We start from the raw sequence: 16,621 nt of genomic DNA, 5'->3' as shown, positions 1-16,621 counted from the left end.
AAACCCGAAACTGTTGGACCCCTCGCAGCAATCTCTGCACAGGGCCACGGGGGCCCATTTCTCCGACACTGTCCACACCCACATAAGCTTGTCCCTCGGGGTGCCTGGACTAAAAAACCCAGGCAGGTTGTAGAGCTCACAGGGGTTCTCCACCCGGCGACACCCTACAACAATGGCTTTTAAAAAATACTAATGCCCACTGCCTCCCGGGGGAATGGGGTCCTGCATGAGTCGTTAGTACCACCCACGCAGGCAGTGCTAATCGGGGCCACGGCGCTGGGCGCCCGGGAACCCAACACGCCGTGCGACCCGCGCGGGCACGGAGACCAGAGACTGTCGTGCCTCACACGCCCCCTCGCTCCGGCGCAGGCGCAAGGGGGGGCCACCTCCCGCGGGAGTGCAGTGACCGTGGCGAGGGCCCGCCTCCCATCCCGGAAGGAGGCGTGAGCATGGAGCCTGCCACGACAGTCAAGCGCCGGGACGGTGCAGCTGCCTAGGGCGCCCCGGGGGCTCCGTGGGAGCGCGCCCGTCGCGCGGCTGCGGAGACCGGTGGGGCCAGGTGCTGCGCGGATGGCCCTGCTCCAGCGGCCGGTGCTTGCTCTCCTCCTCCTCCTCCTGACCGGCGAGCTCAGGTGCCAGGAGCAGGCCCAGCCCACCGACTGGAGGGCCACCCTGAAGACCATCCGGAATGGCGTTCACAAGATCGACACGTACCTGAACGCCGCCTTGGACCTCCTGGGAGGCGAGGACGGGCTCTGCCAGTATAAGTGCAGTGACGGTGAGAGGGAACCTGGCCCTACGAGGCCTGCGCTTCCAGGGCTGCAGGGGGGACATAGGATGTGGAGTGTGTGATGCAAGGCAGACCTTGACGCTGTTTTCTGGCCCTGGAAACTTTTAACCACTGCTAGAATCTTGCCATTCTTGTGATTGAGCAACCTGGTTACATACAAGTCGCACCTCTATTGTTAGAATGTGAGAGGTCGCCTGAGTGTGTACTGTCCGTTCTGTGTTCATTGCTTCTCAGTCACTTTTTTGTTGTTTGCAATTGCACGGAGTTGCCTAAGAACTTAGTGACATATGCATCATGTGAATGGAATGGAACACACTGATTTTAGCTCTGTATTTTGGCACCTTAACTAAGTTAGCTGAACATGCAAAACATACTGAAATTTTAAAGTCATAATGGTTTAACTTTCTCACGAATTGGTTTTAATTTTTTTTCTGCAAAGCTACAGAAAATTAATTGTGACCTTTGTACAGACTTTTGGTGTACTCTATTGAGAAAGAATTCTGGTAAATCGCCTAGAAATTAGTCTATCAAGACTTAGTAATTTGGGATATCAGTGATGCCTCCTCATTCTTGGTTAATGTATAATTGTTTTGATTTACTTTTTCATATTTAACTTTAATTCTGTTTGAATCTGAGAACTTGTTTGGTGGCATTGTTGGTCATAATAAACTCAGTATTTTGGGCAGAGATCTTTTGAAGCATTTGACTTTTTTGACTATTTAAATATTGTAATAGTTCCGATAAAGTACTTGGGCTACTCTTTGGAAATTCCAAATAAGATAATACTTGGGAGATCATGTTTCCAGTAAGAGTATACAAGGTCTGGGACTCAGTAATTTAATGCTTGGCAGCTCAATATTAATAGGGTCCTCAGTGACTTTAATGGTGAAACCAGATTGTATGTAGGTGAAATGTAAAAGGAGCCTATATCATGTAAAACTCTGATGCCACCTGCTGCCTGTAATTCTCAAAATAAACTATTTTATGTTAACGGAGGTACAGAATGAGCTATTATTATGAGCTATTATCTTATATGTTATGAAGTTCTAAATGTTTCATTCCTTCCTAAATTTATGCCTAAGTATTACCACCAGTATGCAATCAGGAAGGATGTTTTTGTCTTGCACAGTTTGTTAGGAGGAATAAGTGAATAATTTGAAGATTCAATGATTACCTTTCCTGAGGCAGATGTCACAGTTTTACTTAGTCATCCCCATTAAGTATACAAATATTTGCGTGTCTGCTGTGTATTACGTGTTCTACCAGTTGGAGATTCAGCAATGAACAAAACAGACAAAATTCCTGTCCATGGAGCTTACATTCTGGTGGGGAGAGACCGTCAATAAACTAATGAACAAGTAAAATAAGCCAAATGCAGTGTATGTAGGTCTGAGGTGTGCCAGTGCTTTGAGAATAATAAAGCAGAGAAACAGCAATGGCACTGTTGTGAGGCAGTTTACTTTTTTAAATAGGTTGTTCAGGGAAGGCCTCACTCATAAGATTTGAGAAAAAATTGGAAAATGGAGAAGGTGACACTGCGATGATCTGGGGAAAGAACACTCCAGGCAGAGAACAGCAAGTGTGAAGGGCCTGAGGAGAAAGGCCAGTCAAGGATGACTCCGAGGGTTTGGGCCTGAAACAGAGGAAGGGTGTAGTTGCCATTTACGGAAATAGGAAAGCTTGGAAGAAGCAGTCTTCATAAGCTTATGAGTTGAGGGTTCTAGAGTTTGTGTTTAAAATAGCTCTGAGGTTGAATGGACACTATTCCTATTAAAAAGATTATTTTAATCTTTCCTTTTATTTAATCCTTTTTATCTTCCACAAGCCTAACTAAATTTACCATTTGGCATTTAGAGCAAGGTCTCCAGCATAAAAACACAAATGAACGTGAGAACTGAGGAAATGGTATGCCTCAGTGAAAATCCTTTTGTGTCTTAGTAAGGAGTCTGCATAGAACTGCGGTTCCAAGTCACCACGTTGGTAATTCCAACATACTGAAAATTATTCTTTAATTGCTGTTACTTGTGAAGTCTCCCTGGAACCGTTTCAACCTTTCCTATAGTTTGGAATGCAAGTGACCAAATCAGAATGAAAAAGAAACAGACAAATCCCAAAGCTAGAGGGACATGGTGTTAAGGGGTGTTTAATAGTGGTAATAAAGAGGTCAAAGGAGCTTTAACAAAAAGACTTAATGGCAGGAAGAAGGTGACACAGGGCACAGACTTGTTGCATTCAGTTATCCTTGCTTTACAGGAAGGACTGGCAATATGGAGAGTTGCTCTGGGACCCTCGCTAGGATGGGGTCAAGGCTTTATTGAGAGTGAAGTAACATTATTCAGGGCAACAAATACAATAGTCACTGTTTTGTTTTTTGTTTTTCTCCCTGACAGTAGACAAGATTTGAAAAATAGAAAAAACTGCCTTGTAAAATGTTTTTAGAATTGTGAATGTCATTAATTTATTCAGTGATTTATATTTTAACAGGATCCCTTTGGCTGTTGTGCTGAGAATACAAAAGAGTCAAGGGAGGTAGGGGAGGAAGAATGGTGGCAGAGTGACAGGTGCAGGAATTCAGACAAAAAATGGTGGTAGCTTTGTCCAGGTTGGTAACAATAAAGGTGGTGGGAAGTGGTTGAATTTTGGACATAGTTTGAAGGAAGAGCCTAAAGGATTTGCTGATGGCTTGGAAGGAGGGTGTGAGTAGATTGCAAAATGATTCCAAAGTTTTTGACCTGGATAATTGGAAGGATGGAGTTGCCATTAACTGAAATGGGGATGACCATGGAAAAAACAGTTTTCAGGTCGTTAGGAAAAATAACAGCGCATTTGTGTGCTTTTGAGAATCCTTCAGTCGAGCGTAAAAACACTGAAGAGAGAGGAAGGAGAATGACTAGAGTCACATCCTTAGGTAAGTGAGAGGAGTGGGTTCTAGTTCGTAAATAGAGAGATTGGGTAAGAACACAGATGACATACACCTGTTAATAGGAGCAGAGGTAGAGGACATCGGCACAGATGTCCATTAGGTGGACAGATGTTCAAGTTCTCTTCCGATTGCTTTGGTTTCCTCAGTGAAGTAGGAATCAATGTCATAGGCTGAGAGAAAAATTTGGAATGGAAGTGTTGGAGATTTGAGGAAAATAGGAAAGTGAATGGACTAGAAAAATAAAGTAGCCTAAGGGCCCTATGGAGATTAATAATCATGAATTTAAAGTCTTAAGTGTTTGAGAAAGCAGGTTGAAATTCCTCACGATTTTCTGCAAAACACAGTGGTAAGATCTTTCAGTGACCCAACAGCCTTCCCCTTATGCTTCTCATCTGCTTCGGTGTCTTTCAGGTGAAAGACATTGGCCTGCTTGGAAGTATTTACATCAAATTAAGAAAAATACGTATAGAAAAGAACTATTGTTGTCTCAGTCCAGGCAAATCTTTAGATTTCAGCTGTCCATACAAGTGATAAAACATAAAGCATCAAGAGAGGAGCAGTTGCTTAAGTAAAAAAGTGAAATCAGTGACTAGTATTTCCATGTAGATGTGCATAGTGGATTTATTTTGTTTTATAAATACTTCTTCCCATCCAGTTTTTCCTCTTCTTTCTGTACCCGCTTACAAATTTTAGGGGACAGTGGCCCCAATCATGGCAATGGTTTGACACTGATATTGTTTCTTCTATTAGTGAGTTTTTGCTTGCTTTGTGTATTAGTCTGCTCAGGCTGCCATAACAAAATACCATATACTAGGTGACTTCAACGACAGGAATTTATTTCTTACAGTTCTCAAGGCTGGAAAATCTAAGATCAAGGTTTGGCCAATACTTCTATGTTCCTGGCTTGCAGATATCTGCATTCTTGCTATGCAGGTAGGGGATCTGGAGGGGGGAGCAAGTTCTCTGGTATCTTCTTATAAGGGCACTAATCCCATCACGAAGGCCTTACTCTCATGACCTCCTCTAAACCTAATTACCCAAAGGCCCATCACCAGGTACACTGAGGGTTACACATTCAACATATGAATTTTGGGGGACACAGTTCAGTTCATAGCACTTTGTAAAATCCACCAGTAGGAATGCTAATTTTAAAAAATTTTCAGCAGCTTATAATACCATTTATAACAACATTTAAAAAGATATCAGTACATTTGTAATTTTGGTATCTGTATCAACTTAATCTTTAATTAACAACTTTCTGTATAACTTGTCTGGTTCAGAAATAATTATTTCATTTTAAAGATAAATTTAGAGTATCAAAACACTTTAAAATGTTTCAGGAAACTACTTACTTCCTAGTTTTCTGGGGTTTTTTTTAGTTTGTTAGTTTTTTGTTATTTGTTTGCTTGTTTGCTTTTGCTGTGAATAAGGAATATTTTAATTTCAGCAAGAAATGTTTACCATTTTTTTCATCCAGTAATTTCTTAGGTGGCCAATATTTGCATCTTCTAATTGAGCAAGACAAAGTTCCTGTCCTCATAGAAACTGACTAATTATGTTAATTTGGTCAATAAATGTTAGAAAGAAGAATAAAACCAACCATAGGTGTATGGAATGGATATGGAAGGGAAGGGATACTATTTTTAGATGGAGTGAGCAGGAAAAGCCTCTTTGAGGAAGTGACATTAACAGGTTCCTTCAAAAGAAACAAAAATGAAACACATGCCCTTTTACTACTTATATTGGGGAGCCAATTTATCAGTATTTATTTCACGGTGTTATTATCTAATAGTTCACATGTAGAACTTGGTTCTTTATTATTCCATTTTGTCAACTTCTCTCCTTAGGGCAGTTTTAAGCCCTAGCCCTGTTTGAGACAACCTCCTCCTCCATCCTCATGCCTCCATTCTCACTTTTGCCAGTTAGTTTTCTCTGTGCTCTCCCTGTTCCTCTTTATTCCCCTACGGTGCGCATGTTTGTTTGCTTGTTTTCCCCGATTTCATTTACTTCTGATTATTCTCCCATTCAAAGGTAATTTATCTTTTACAAGATGAGAAAATATCTATACATATTAATACATACATATGCACACATATGCATATATCACTACCAATTACATCAAAATGTTATAAAGTGTTTTTATAGACTCAAAAATGAAAAAACTGTCCAAAATTGAAAAAACAGGACTTATATGAAATACAAAAGGAAGGAGAAGAATAGAAGTGTTGCTGTTGTCTGAATATACGACATTGAGACACACAGAGAGGAGACCCAAAACGGCAGAGTAAACACTGTACCTATTTCCTTCTGTGAACACATTAAAATTACAAGTAAAGTATAGAACAATCAACATGGAGAACCATTTGAAGTCTGGCTGAACAGCAGTTTTATAACTAAAGATATAAAGAAGCCACGTCAAGACTGGTAGGAGGGGCGGAGACACGAACGGGCTGGTCCCAAACCTCCGTGTGGCAGTTGAGAACTAGGAGGGATACCTCGGCCATGGAGGTTCCCCCCAGGGGAGCGAAGGACCCCAGCCCCACTCCAGTCTCCCCAGTCCAGAGTACTGGTGCCGAGAAGACCAGCTCCCACAACATCTGGCTGTGAAAAACAGTGGGGATTCCAACCATCTGGGTGGGACAGAAGGCTGTGGGAAACAGAGACCTCCACTTAAAGGGCCCGCACACATACTCGCTCGCAGGCACATACCTTGGGCTCCTGTGGATGGATGGTGACTCAGGGGTGTCAGAGGCATATGGGGAGCAGACTGAGGTGTGTGGGTTTGAGGCCAGGACTGGAGGACAGGCACCATTTTCCCTGAGAGGGGTCCTCCTGCCATGCGGTCGGCAAGCACCCGCCATCTTTAATGTGTTGAGCCCTCTCCCTACACTTCCGGCCAAATCTGAATGTGATTGGTCTGGTGAGCTCTAGGGCTTCGCCCTGCTGACTCTCTAGGACCCTGCCCCACCCAACTCCCCCAATGCCAGAGGCATTTTCTCCATGAGCAGCCAGCCCCACCTGAATTCTGAGCTTTCTTGGAAAACTATGGGAGTCCCCAGGCGGGTGATGACTGGCCTCACTGTGCTTGAGACTTTTGCTGAGTAACTAGCTCCAGGCTCAGCACTGGCACCAAACCAGAATTTACATTAACCTAGTGACTACATTAACCTGGTGACCACAACTCTTCCCACTCCCTGACTCAACCAATTTGCATACCACATGAGGCTCTATCAGTGGCTGAACTTTAAGGGAGCTGGCAGGTTGCAGCAGGACTCAGGGAGTCCTGGCTTTTTTGCAGAGCCCAGGCCCGGTACTGGTGGCAGCTATCCTCGGTTTGTAGCATGGCCTCTCCCACGTGCTTCTAGGTTTAGCACAGGTAGCGAAAAACCATGAATCACTTTGTAGCTCCTACCAGGAAGTCCCCAGTTGGGCACAGGCAGTGGCTGACCTGGGCCTGCACCAGAGTCCTTCCCAACAGGCCCTAGAATCAATATACTTGGAGGGTGGCTTCAGACCACAGTAGAATACCTCCCAGTTATCCGCACAAGTGGCACATACAATGGGCGGTCTCAACAGGCACCACAGCCTGCTGTGGTAAATCCCACTTGGTGGGATAAGCCCCTACACAGCAGCCTGTAAGCTGTGGATGTGGCCAAACCCCGTAGCCAGTCAGCCTGAGGGCCAATGCTACCCACTGATGTGCCAATAGCAATCAAGGCTCAACTATAACGGGAGGATACACACAACCCACACAAGAAACACACCTGGAGCAGGTGATCTGGGAGAGTGTGCCAGAGCCCCACAGGGCACCTACTACATAAGGTCACCCAGCAAGACTGGGAGAAACAGCAGATCTACCTCATACATAGAAACAAACACAGGGAGGCAGGCAAAATGAGGAAACAAAGAAATACATCCCAAATAAAAGAACAGGAGAAAACTCCAGAAAAAGAACTAAATGAAATGGAGGCAAGCAACCTACCAGAGTTCAAAACAATTGTTATAAGGATGCTAAAGAAACTTAGTGAGAACTTCAGCAAAGAGATCAAGCATAGAAAAGGACATAGAAACCATAAAACCAAACCAGTCAGAAGTGAAGAATACAATAACTGAAATTAAGAAGGCACTAGAAGGAATCACCAGCAGACTAGATGTAGCAGAGAACTGAATCAACAATTTGGAAACAAGGTAGCAGAAAACACCTAATCAGAACAGAAAACAGAAAAAATAATAATAAAAATTAGGATAATTTAAGAGGCCTCTGGGACAACATCAAGAGTAACAACATTCACATCATAGAGGTACCAGAAGAAGAGAGAAAGCAAGGAATTGAGAACCTATTTGAAGAAATAATGATTGAAAACTTTCCTAACCTGGTGAGGGAAATATATACAAGCCCAGAAATCACAGAGTCCGAACAAGATGAATACAAACAGGCCCACACCAAGACACATTGTAATTAGAATAGCAAAGGTTAAAGACAAAGAGAGAAGCCTAAAAGAAGCAAGAGAAAGGCAACTAGTAACTTATAAGGGAGCTCCCATAAGATTGTCAGCTGATTCCTCAACAGAAGCTTTGCAGGCCAGAGGGGATTGGCATAAAATATTCAACATGATGAAAAGAAGGGACCTACAACCAAGATTACTTTCCCCAGCAAACTATCATTTAGAATTGAAGGACAGTTAAAGAGCTTCCCAGACAAGGAAAAGCTAAAGGAGTTCATCATCACCAAACCAGTATTACAAGGAATGTTAGAGGGATTTCTTTAAGATGGAAAAAAAAAATCAAAATTATGAATAAAATGGCAATAGCTACATATCAACAATTTCTTTCAATGTAAATGGATTTAATGTTCCAGTCAAAAGACACAGGACTGAATGAATAAGAAAACAAGACCCTTACATATGCTGCCTACAAGAGACTCACTTCAGATTGAAAGACACACAGACTGAAAGTAAAGAGATAGAAAAAGTATTTCATGAAATTGGAAAAACAAACAAACAAACAAACAAACAAAAAACCTGGTATAGCAATATTTATACCAGACAAAATAGACTTTAAAAGAAAAGCTATAATAAGAGACAAAGGAGGTCCCAGTGATCCCACTTCTGGGTATTTATGTGAAGAAACCCAAAAGCTACTTCGAAGGGAACGTGCATCCATATGTTCATGGCAGCATTGTTTACAATGGCCAGAATGTGGAGGCAGCCTGGGTATCTGTCGATGGATGAATGGATAAAGAGTAGGTGGTACATATATACAATGGAATATTGCTCGGCCATGGAATGGAATGGGTTCTTGCTATCTGTGGCGGCATGGATGGACCTGGAGGGAATGGTGCTGAGTGGAGTGTCAGACAGAGAAAGACAGATGCAATGAGATTTTGTTTATATGTAGAATCTAAAGAACAAAATAAACAAACAAAACAGACTCATAGATACAGAGAACATTTTGATGGTTGCCAGATGGGAGGGAGGCTCGGGATGAGTGAAAAAGGGAAAGGGATTAAGAAGTACAAATTGGATGTTATACAGTAGTCATGGGGATGTAGGTATAGCATAAGGGCATATAGTCAATAATATTGTAATAACTATGTATGGTGTCAGATGGGTACTAGATTTGTTGGGGTGACAGATGGGAGGGGTTTGGGAACAGGGTGTAAAAGGTGAAGGAAGGAAGTACAAACTGACAGTTACAAAATAGTCATGGGGATGTAAAGTATAGAATAGGGAATATAGTCAATAATATGGTAATAATTATGTATAGTGCCAGGTGAGTACTGGACTAGTCAGAGGGATCATTTCTTAAATTATATAAATGTCTAACCACTATGCTGTACACCTGAAATTAACATAAAATAATATTAAATGTGAAGTGTAATTGAGAAATTTTAAAAGGGGGATAAAGTGGAAGGGTAATCAGAGGTCCAAATTTCCAGGTATAAAACAAATAAGTCATGGGGATGTAATGTACAATATGGGGAATATAGTAAATAATATTGTGATAGCATAATACAGTGTCAGATGGTTGCTGGACTTACGGCAATCACTTCTTTAGGCATATAAATGTTGAATATCTATGGTGTACACCTGAAACTAATATAATGTATGTTAGCTATATTTTAATAAAAATCTTAAAAAAGAAGAAAATATCAGAAATAAACCATTCATAAGTTTTAAATTGCATGCCATTCTGAGTACCTCACTCTTACCTCATCACATAGGCGTTGTATCATCTCACATCATCACAGAGGGTGAGTGCAGTACAGTAAGATATTTTGAGAAACAGAGACCATATTCACATAACTTTTATTATAGCATATTGTTATAATTGTCTAGTTAATTGCTTACTATGTGATTTATAAACTTTATCATAGCTATGCATGTATAGAAAAAAACATAGATACATATGGCTCAGTACTATCTGTGGTTTCTCACATTCACTGGGGTCTTAGAACATATCCCCCACGGATAAGGGGGGACCACTAAATTAAATGGTCATTGGATGACCTTGTCTTCCCTAGCTTCAGGCTGTAGCTTAGTAAACTGGTTAATGGTTATTGAGATTTGTATGCAATGGAGCATTGGCTGAAGGTTAGGAAGATACAGTTTTTGCCCAGTAGGTTTTGACCTCAAAATATAAGTATTAGAACTTACAGGAAAATGGTGGATTTCTTTCCTACATATGGACCCAATATGGCATGGCATATAATCTCTGAAATCTCCAGAAGTCTAGAATAAGCTTTTGTATGTTTTGTATGGTATAGGCTTATAAATAGAATTACATTTTATAAACCAGCATACATTTTATGAACCACCATATTTGTGTATATGCATACATTTATATGTGTTTCACTGCAGGAGAAATAAAAATAACTAGGTGGACAAATTAGTATTCTTAATGTTCATCAGAACAAAACCATACTCATTTATGTCATCATCCCAATATTAAGTATTTTCTAGGCTAGTCTAGCACATTGTAGACCTTTTTGCATATGTATTTTCCATCTTATTTGAAAATTAATTATGATCCCATTTATGTTTTATAGGATCTAAGCCTTTCCCACGTTATGGTTTTAAGCCCTCCCCGCCGAACGGATGTGGCTCTCCACTATTTGGTGTTCATGTAAATATGTATTTTTTTATTTGATAAGTTGTATGATTGGTAGGCTATGTAATTCTCTTGATAATGCAAAACTATCAATGCATTCTCAGGTTCACATATAATTTTGCTTGTTGTAATTGTGATCCGGTTTATTATATTCTTTTATAGCTAAAAAAAACACACATTTAATAAGTCCTAACAAAACTAAATGTAGTAAAATTCATGTTTTTTAATTTTGTAGATGTTAATCCTATTTAAATATTTACTCATGTCATAAATATGGTTTAAAATTTTGGATTATAGTAGTAATCCTACTTTGGGTGAAAAAGTATAGATTAAGCATAATATTTTCTATACTAAAACTAGGCTAAGTGGGATAGCTGTGTGTGGTAGAGGCTGGAAAAAAATGTTTATGAGAGTGATTCCTAGACACAAGAGTTTTGCATATAAGTTATTTAAAATAGTTAAAGATAAATTATAGATTCAAAGGAATAGTATATTTAGGGAATGGATGAACCTTTAAAGATTAAACCACAAAACAACAAACAAAATTAGAGTTGTAGGAGCTTAAAATTTTTCAGTGACTTTTCATATAAGGTACATTTTCTTGGGGGAAGAGGTACAAAATACGTTGGAATATTCAACAATCATACTTGCCTAGCCCTTGGAGAAACCTTTTAATGCTCTTAGCCTTACCTTTCTGTTTTTAAAACTATGTTTTGTGTTTGGACAATTGTGTTTGTTACCAGCAGGTAACTGTGAATATTCAAATATTGCCAAATGGGGAGCTTTAAGACATAATTGAGAGGGCGATTACAGACTAATGTGGGTGGGTGCCTGAGAGTCACGGAGAGGTGTGTAACGTGGAAAACACTTGCAGGCGGAAACGGGTTTCAGAAATGATCTACACTGCACTCATTGCCACTGATTCCTCAATTTGAATGCAGAAAGTCAGCAGAGGAGTTTTCAATATCATCATCAATAACCCACCCAAATGCCTCTTTCAGCTTAACATCGGCATCCCTTCCCTGACAAAGTGCTGCAACCACCACGACAGGTGCTACGAGACCTGTGGCAAAAGCAAGAATGACTGTGACGAGGACTTCCAGTATTGCCTGTCCACCATCTGCCGAGAGGTGCAGAAAACGCTGGGACTAGCTCAGCACGTCCAGGGTGAGGATGGCCTGGTGGGACGGGGATGAGTGCAGTTTGTAACGTTTTATCGAATGCTTTATGTTTTAGTACAGGATTTACCAACAGAAATCTTTCACTCTATATTACCTTATCTATTGTGACACAGCCCCTCAATTTTCTGACATAAGCAGCTGATGAGTTTGTAATCTAACATGATTTAGTCATGGAAGCAAAAAGTGTTAGGAAACCATGGGAGGGAGGGTATGTGAGGCAGAGAAGAATTCACCCAAGATCTTGTGCCCTGAAGTATATTTCTAATTATCCTGAGCCTAAAGTGTGAGCCCCTGGTTCCAGTGAATTAAGAGTAAAGCACGTTGGATTTAAAGTAGGAAGTTCTTAGAAGATTTGAATCTTAACTGTCTCTTCATATGTGTCTGTGTCAGGAGGGTCCCCCAAACCACCCCAGGCTCAGTGGTTTGCTAGGAGGACTTACAGGACTCAGCATATGTTCGTAGTCATGGTAATGATTATTACAGTGAGGGGATGGGATCCAAGGCAGAGTCAGCAAAGGGAAAAGGCGCTTCGCGGACCTCATTTACAAAGGAGAATGATTACTTCTATCTCGGAGAGCTGTCCTAAGGGTAAAATGAGATATTTGTGGGCATGTACATCATTGTACAAATACAGTCAGTTACCACATTTCCTTACCGTCAGGCCAAGGAATGTACCATACACTGAAATCAAAAGAGCAGGGGCAATGAGAAGGGGCACGAAAGGAAACTAACATTTTTAAGCACTTTCCATAACAGATTGTGCTAGATACTTTAGACATGTTTTCATTGATGTTTACAAAACCCAAATAGGTGGCTTTATACCCATTTTTCAAGGAAGGATACTGAGGTTCAGAAAGAAGTAATTTGCCATAAGATACATACTTCTGACATGAAAACTTGTGTTCTGTTTATGACTGTATTCCCCAAATAGTCTCACAGATCTGATTCTGAGACCCTAGTTAATAGCTGTCAAGGAAGAAATCTCTGCTCGAGGTGAAGCTTGAACTCACAACCTCTGAGTCCCCTTGCAAGCTTTCAGCTACAGTAAACTTGTACCGCTGAAGCATAGGTGAATGTATTTCCTGTTTTCTGACCTGAGGTCATACTAATGTCGCTAAATGATGAAACCAATTCCCTTGCAATCTTTTATTTAATAATCATAGCCTTTACACTTCTGTGATGGGTTGTGTTCCTTAATGGCAGTCTTTTGGAGAACTTTAATAATGCCAAGATTTTGTAGTGAAGTTTCTTAACATGAATATTTGAAACCCAAAGTATTTGGACAACTAAAAGGCACTCTGTGCTATGTCTCTGTAACTGTAATGTATTAAAATAATCTCACCTTGGTGTTCCAGGTTTCTTAGAGTAAGTAAAGTAAACCCATTATCGTTTTTATAGTCTTAAAAATATTTTTTAACCCTACCAGAAGAAAAACGCCTTTTATTCCTATGTCTACCCTCCTGAGCTAAACTTGGATATTGGTCAAAGGAAGAGACTTGGGTCCATTTACTTGAAGCATCTTAAATGATGTGTGATCAGTTCTTAGAAGCCATTGGCCAGAATTAAGTGTTTTGAGACTTCTCTGTTTTTAACCTTTATTTTTTCTATACCTAAAAACCTTTCTTTGAAATGCAAACTTAAGAGTGTTATCAGGCATGTCTAATAGTGACATTTTTCAGATAAAAGGAAAATTAACAGTGATGAACTGATTGATCAGTGCTATTGAGAGACTCATTTATCTAGTACAGAAAATTATATTGAACAATTGCATGCAAACAAAGTCTATACATGGTAAAGAGGCTGAAATTGAAAGCATGTGTGGGAGAGAGAGAGAGAGAGAGAGAGAGGTTTGGGAGGAATCTCACCTGACATGTTTAAGTGCCCACGAAGGATGTACTTGACTCTGTGCTGTAACATGTGATATGTGTGAAGAAAGTGATGCTTTGCAGCTGCCCCACAGTAATAGCACTTTCTTACTTTGCAGCATGTGAAACAACAGTGGAGCTCTTGTTTGACAGTGTTATACATTTAGGCTGTAAACCATACCTGGACAGCCAACGAGCCGCCTGTAGGTGTCGCTACGAAGAAAAAACTGATCTTTAAAGAAGATGCTGCCAGGTGGTGACAGCAGATGAGGATGAAAGAACATAACCTTTGGCAAAGAACTAAGGTTTTCACAACATAAAGCTGCCTTACTTCTGTGAAAGGATTATTTTAAGACCTTGTTTTGACATTAAAACTTCAAACTAAAGAACAAGTGGGGAAGTTTATGTTCCTGGACGTTGCTGCCTTAGTGTGCCAGATTGTCTTGACCAATGTCAGAGAGAGCTGCATTTTGTTAAAAGGACAATTTTTTTGAAGAAAGCGTCTGTAACTTCGTTTTCACAAACATTGTTTATAAAACAAATGAGGTCAAATTCATTATAAGGTATATTCAACATATCTTACTTGGAAATATGGGGAGATCTTCACTCAGAAGTATATTTGTTTACTATAAAATTTTAAATATACATTTATACCTGGAAAGATCTAATTTTTCTCTATTTTTAATTAACACATTAGAAGCTGTTTTTCTGTAGCCCACTGAGCATATGAATAAGTCACACTTCTACTAATGATGGGACTAGTTACAAGAACAAGGTTTCCATTGTTCTGTTGTAAAATTGGAACCATCAGCTGGTAACCTCTTAGGGAACAAAACCAGGATATCTAGGTATTATGCAATATGCTTAGAAGGTGACATGAACAAAATTCATAAGCATAGCCACTCTCATTTTATGAACCACTCAAATGACAAATGTCATATTTTGCTATAATCTTTGCCTAAACTGGAGAAAAGATGGGATTAACGAGACAAATGCAAAGTTGTTTAGCATACACATCAGAGCATTATATGCTGTGATGCTTTGGTGTTTATTTCTAGCACTTGCTCCTCATAGTATAATAGATTCTGGGATATTTTTAAAAGACCATAACCCTTTACTAATAGTAGTCTTAATAAAAATTGTTCTTGATACTGTTGTTTTTTTTTTTTTTAAGTCTTTACCTGTAGGGCCAAAAGGGATGGAAAAGCAAAATACAAATAACTATCACTTATAGATCTCTATTTCCATTAACAATTGTTAACAGGTTTAAGAGCAAATCCCAGAAACTTGGCTGCCTCTGAAAATGTCTGTGAGTGTTAAAAGCATTTCATGTCCTTGGAAAGCTCAGCTGTGTTCCTCTCCTGCTCCTTCCTTACCACTGGCTGTAGACTTTCCCAAGCCCAGAATTCCAAGCTACATATCTTTTGGGTAACCTGTGGCCAAAGTGATTTAGATCAACTGCTTGGAAAGTCAGAGAAAGACAACACCAGGAGAAGTTGTTCTTTTTAAGTCATTACAGGCAGAAGTGGGAAGAAAAATATGTTCTGGAGAAAAGGCCACATTCCTAACTGGATACTGCAAGTCCTCATATAATATTGTTTCATTCAACAATATCATTGATGAGGTGTCGTAGGAATTAACTCTTATTTCTATCAACTAGCCTGTGATAAAATTGGTTTCGTTATACGCCGTTGCGCTTAAAGTTGCAGAACCTACCAACGATGTTAAGTGATGACTTACTATATATGTCACTGCTGAGAACCTAATAGGTTCCCAAACGGAGATGGTGCAGCTGTTCTGCTAAGAGATGTGTCCTCTGTTAGGCAAGGCAAGTGTATCCCTCATGGCTGAGTAAACTGGGCTCCAAAACGTTACGAACTCTTGATACTTTTCAGACTTTTTTAAAGGTACAATTTTACAAGCCATTGTTAATATTTAATATTTATCAATATTTGCTACTGAAATACTTGACTAGGTAACTTGAAACTTACAATAAATTCATGGATCTTTGTGGCAGCATTGAGATCACAGAATTGCAATCAGAAGCACAGATTCAGGCAGAAACCCAAATTTTGTCCCGATTTCAAGATGAAGGCAATGGATTTTTATGAGAAATGGTAAACAATGATATGAATAGGAGAAAGGAATTTCTATTGGTAATAACAAGTGAAGTTACTCTTTAGCTGTATAGGCATACTTCATTTTATTGCATTTGGCTTCACTGCGCTTCACAGATACTGCGTTTTCATCAGCATCGAGGCAAGGCCCTCCACCAGCAAGAAGATTATGACTCGCGGAAGGCTCAGATGACGGTTAGCATTTTTTAGCAATAAAGAAATTTTTAATTAAGGTATGCACATTGTATTTTAAGTGTAACTGAGACAGGGAAGTTAGCATGTTGTTAGGTAGACAGGAAGGTCCCTGGTGGACTAAACAAAAGACAGCCATATCCTAAAACTCCAGGACAAACAGAACAGATCTGATAGATAGAAGTGGGTTCGCTAATCCCTTCAGGATGGACAAACAGAACAAACCAGAAAGGGTGCCAGCTCCCTTCTCCAAGCAGACAAGGGAAGATATAAAAATAAGAGCCTTTTTGCCCCATATTGGGCACCCAGTCAAGGAACCCTTCTTATTCTGAGAGCTGTGACTCTTTGTTTTTAATAAACTATGCTCTTTTACAACTCGCCTCTCCTTGGTCCGCGCTTCCATTCTTCAGTTTCACAAGACACGATCCCAGCACTCAGAAATT

The 16,621-nt window shown here is 40.1% G+C and overlaps 1 protein-coding gene across 1 annotated transcript; it reads left to right on the top strand.

Moving 5' to 3' along the window:
- Positions 1 to 401: 401 nt before the first annotated feature.
- Positions 402 to 16,559, top strand: PLA2G12A (phospholipase A2 group XIIA). Its single transcript, XM_019741912.3, has 4 exons — positions 402 to 778; positions 10,762 to 10,838; positions 11,825 to 11,990; positions 13,989 to 16,559. Exons 1-4 carry the CDS (start codon positions 571 to 573, stop codon positions 14,105 to 14,107), a joined length of 570 nt encoding a protein of 189 aa, XP_019597471.2. The 5' UTR covers positions 402 to 570; the 3' UTR covers positions 14,108 to 16,559.
- The last annotated feature ends 62 nt before the right edge of the window (positions 16,560 to 16,621 follow it).

Source organism: Rhinolophus sinicus, chromosome 1, assembly GCF_057876585.1.
Source record: "Rhinolophus sinicus isolate RSI-liver-muscle chromosome 1, RSI-T2T, whole genome shotgun sequence".
Lineage (NCBI taxonomy): Eukaryota > Metazoa > Chordata > Mammalia > Chiroptera > Rhinolophidae > Rhinolophus > Rhinolophus sinicus.
The sequence above is the reverse complement of the archived record's forward strand: the minus strand, read 5'-3'. Positions and strand labels throughout refer to the sequence as shown.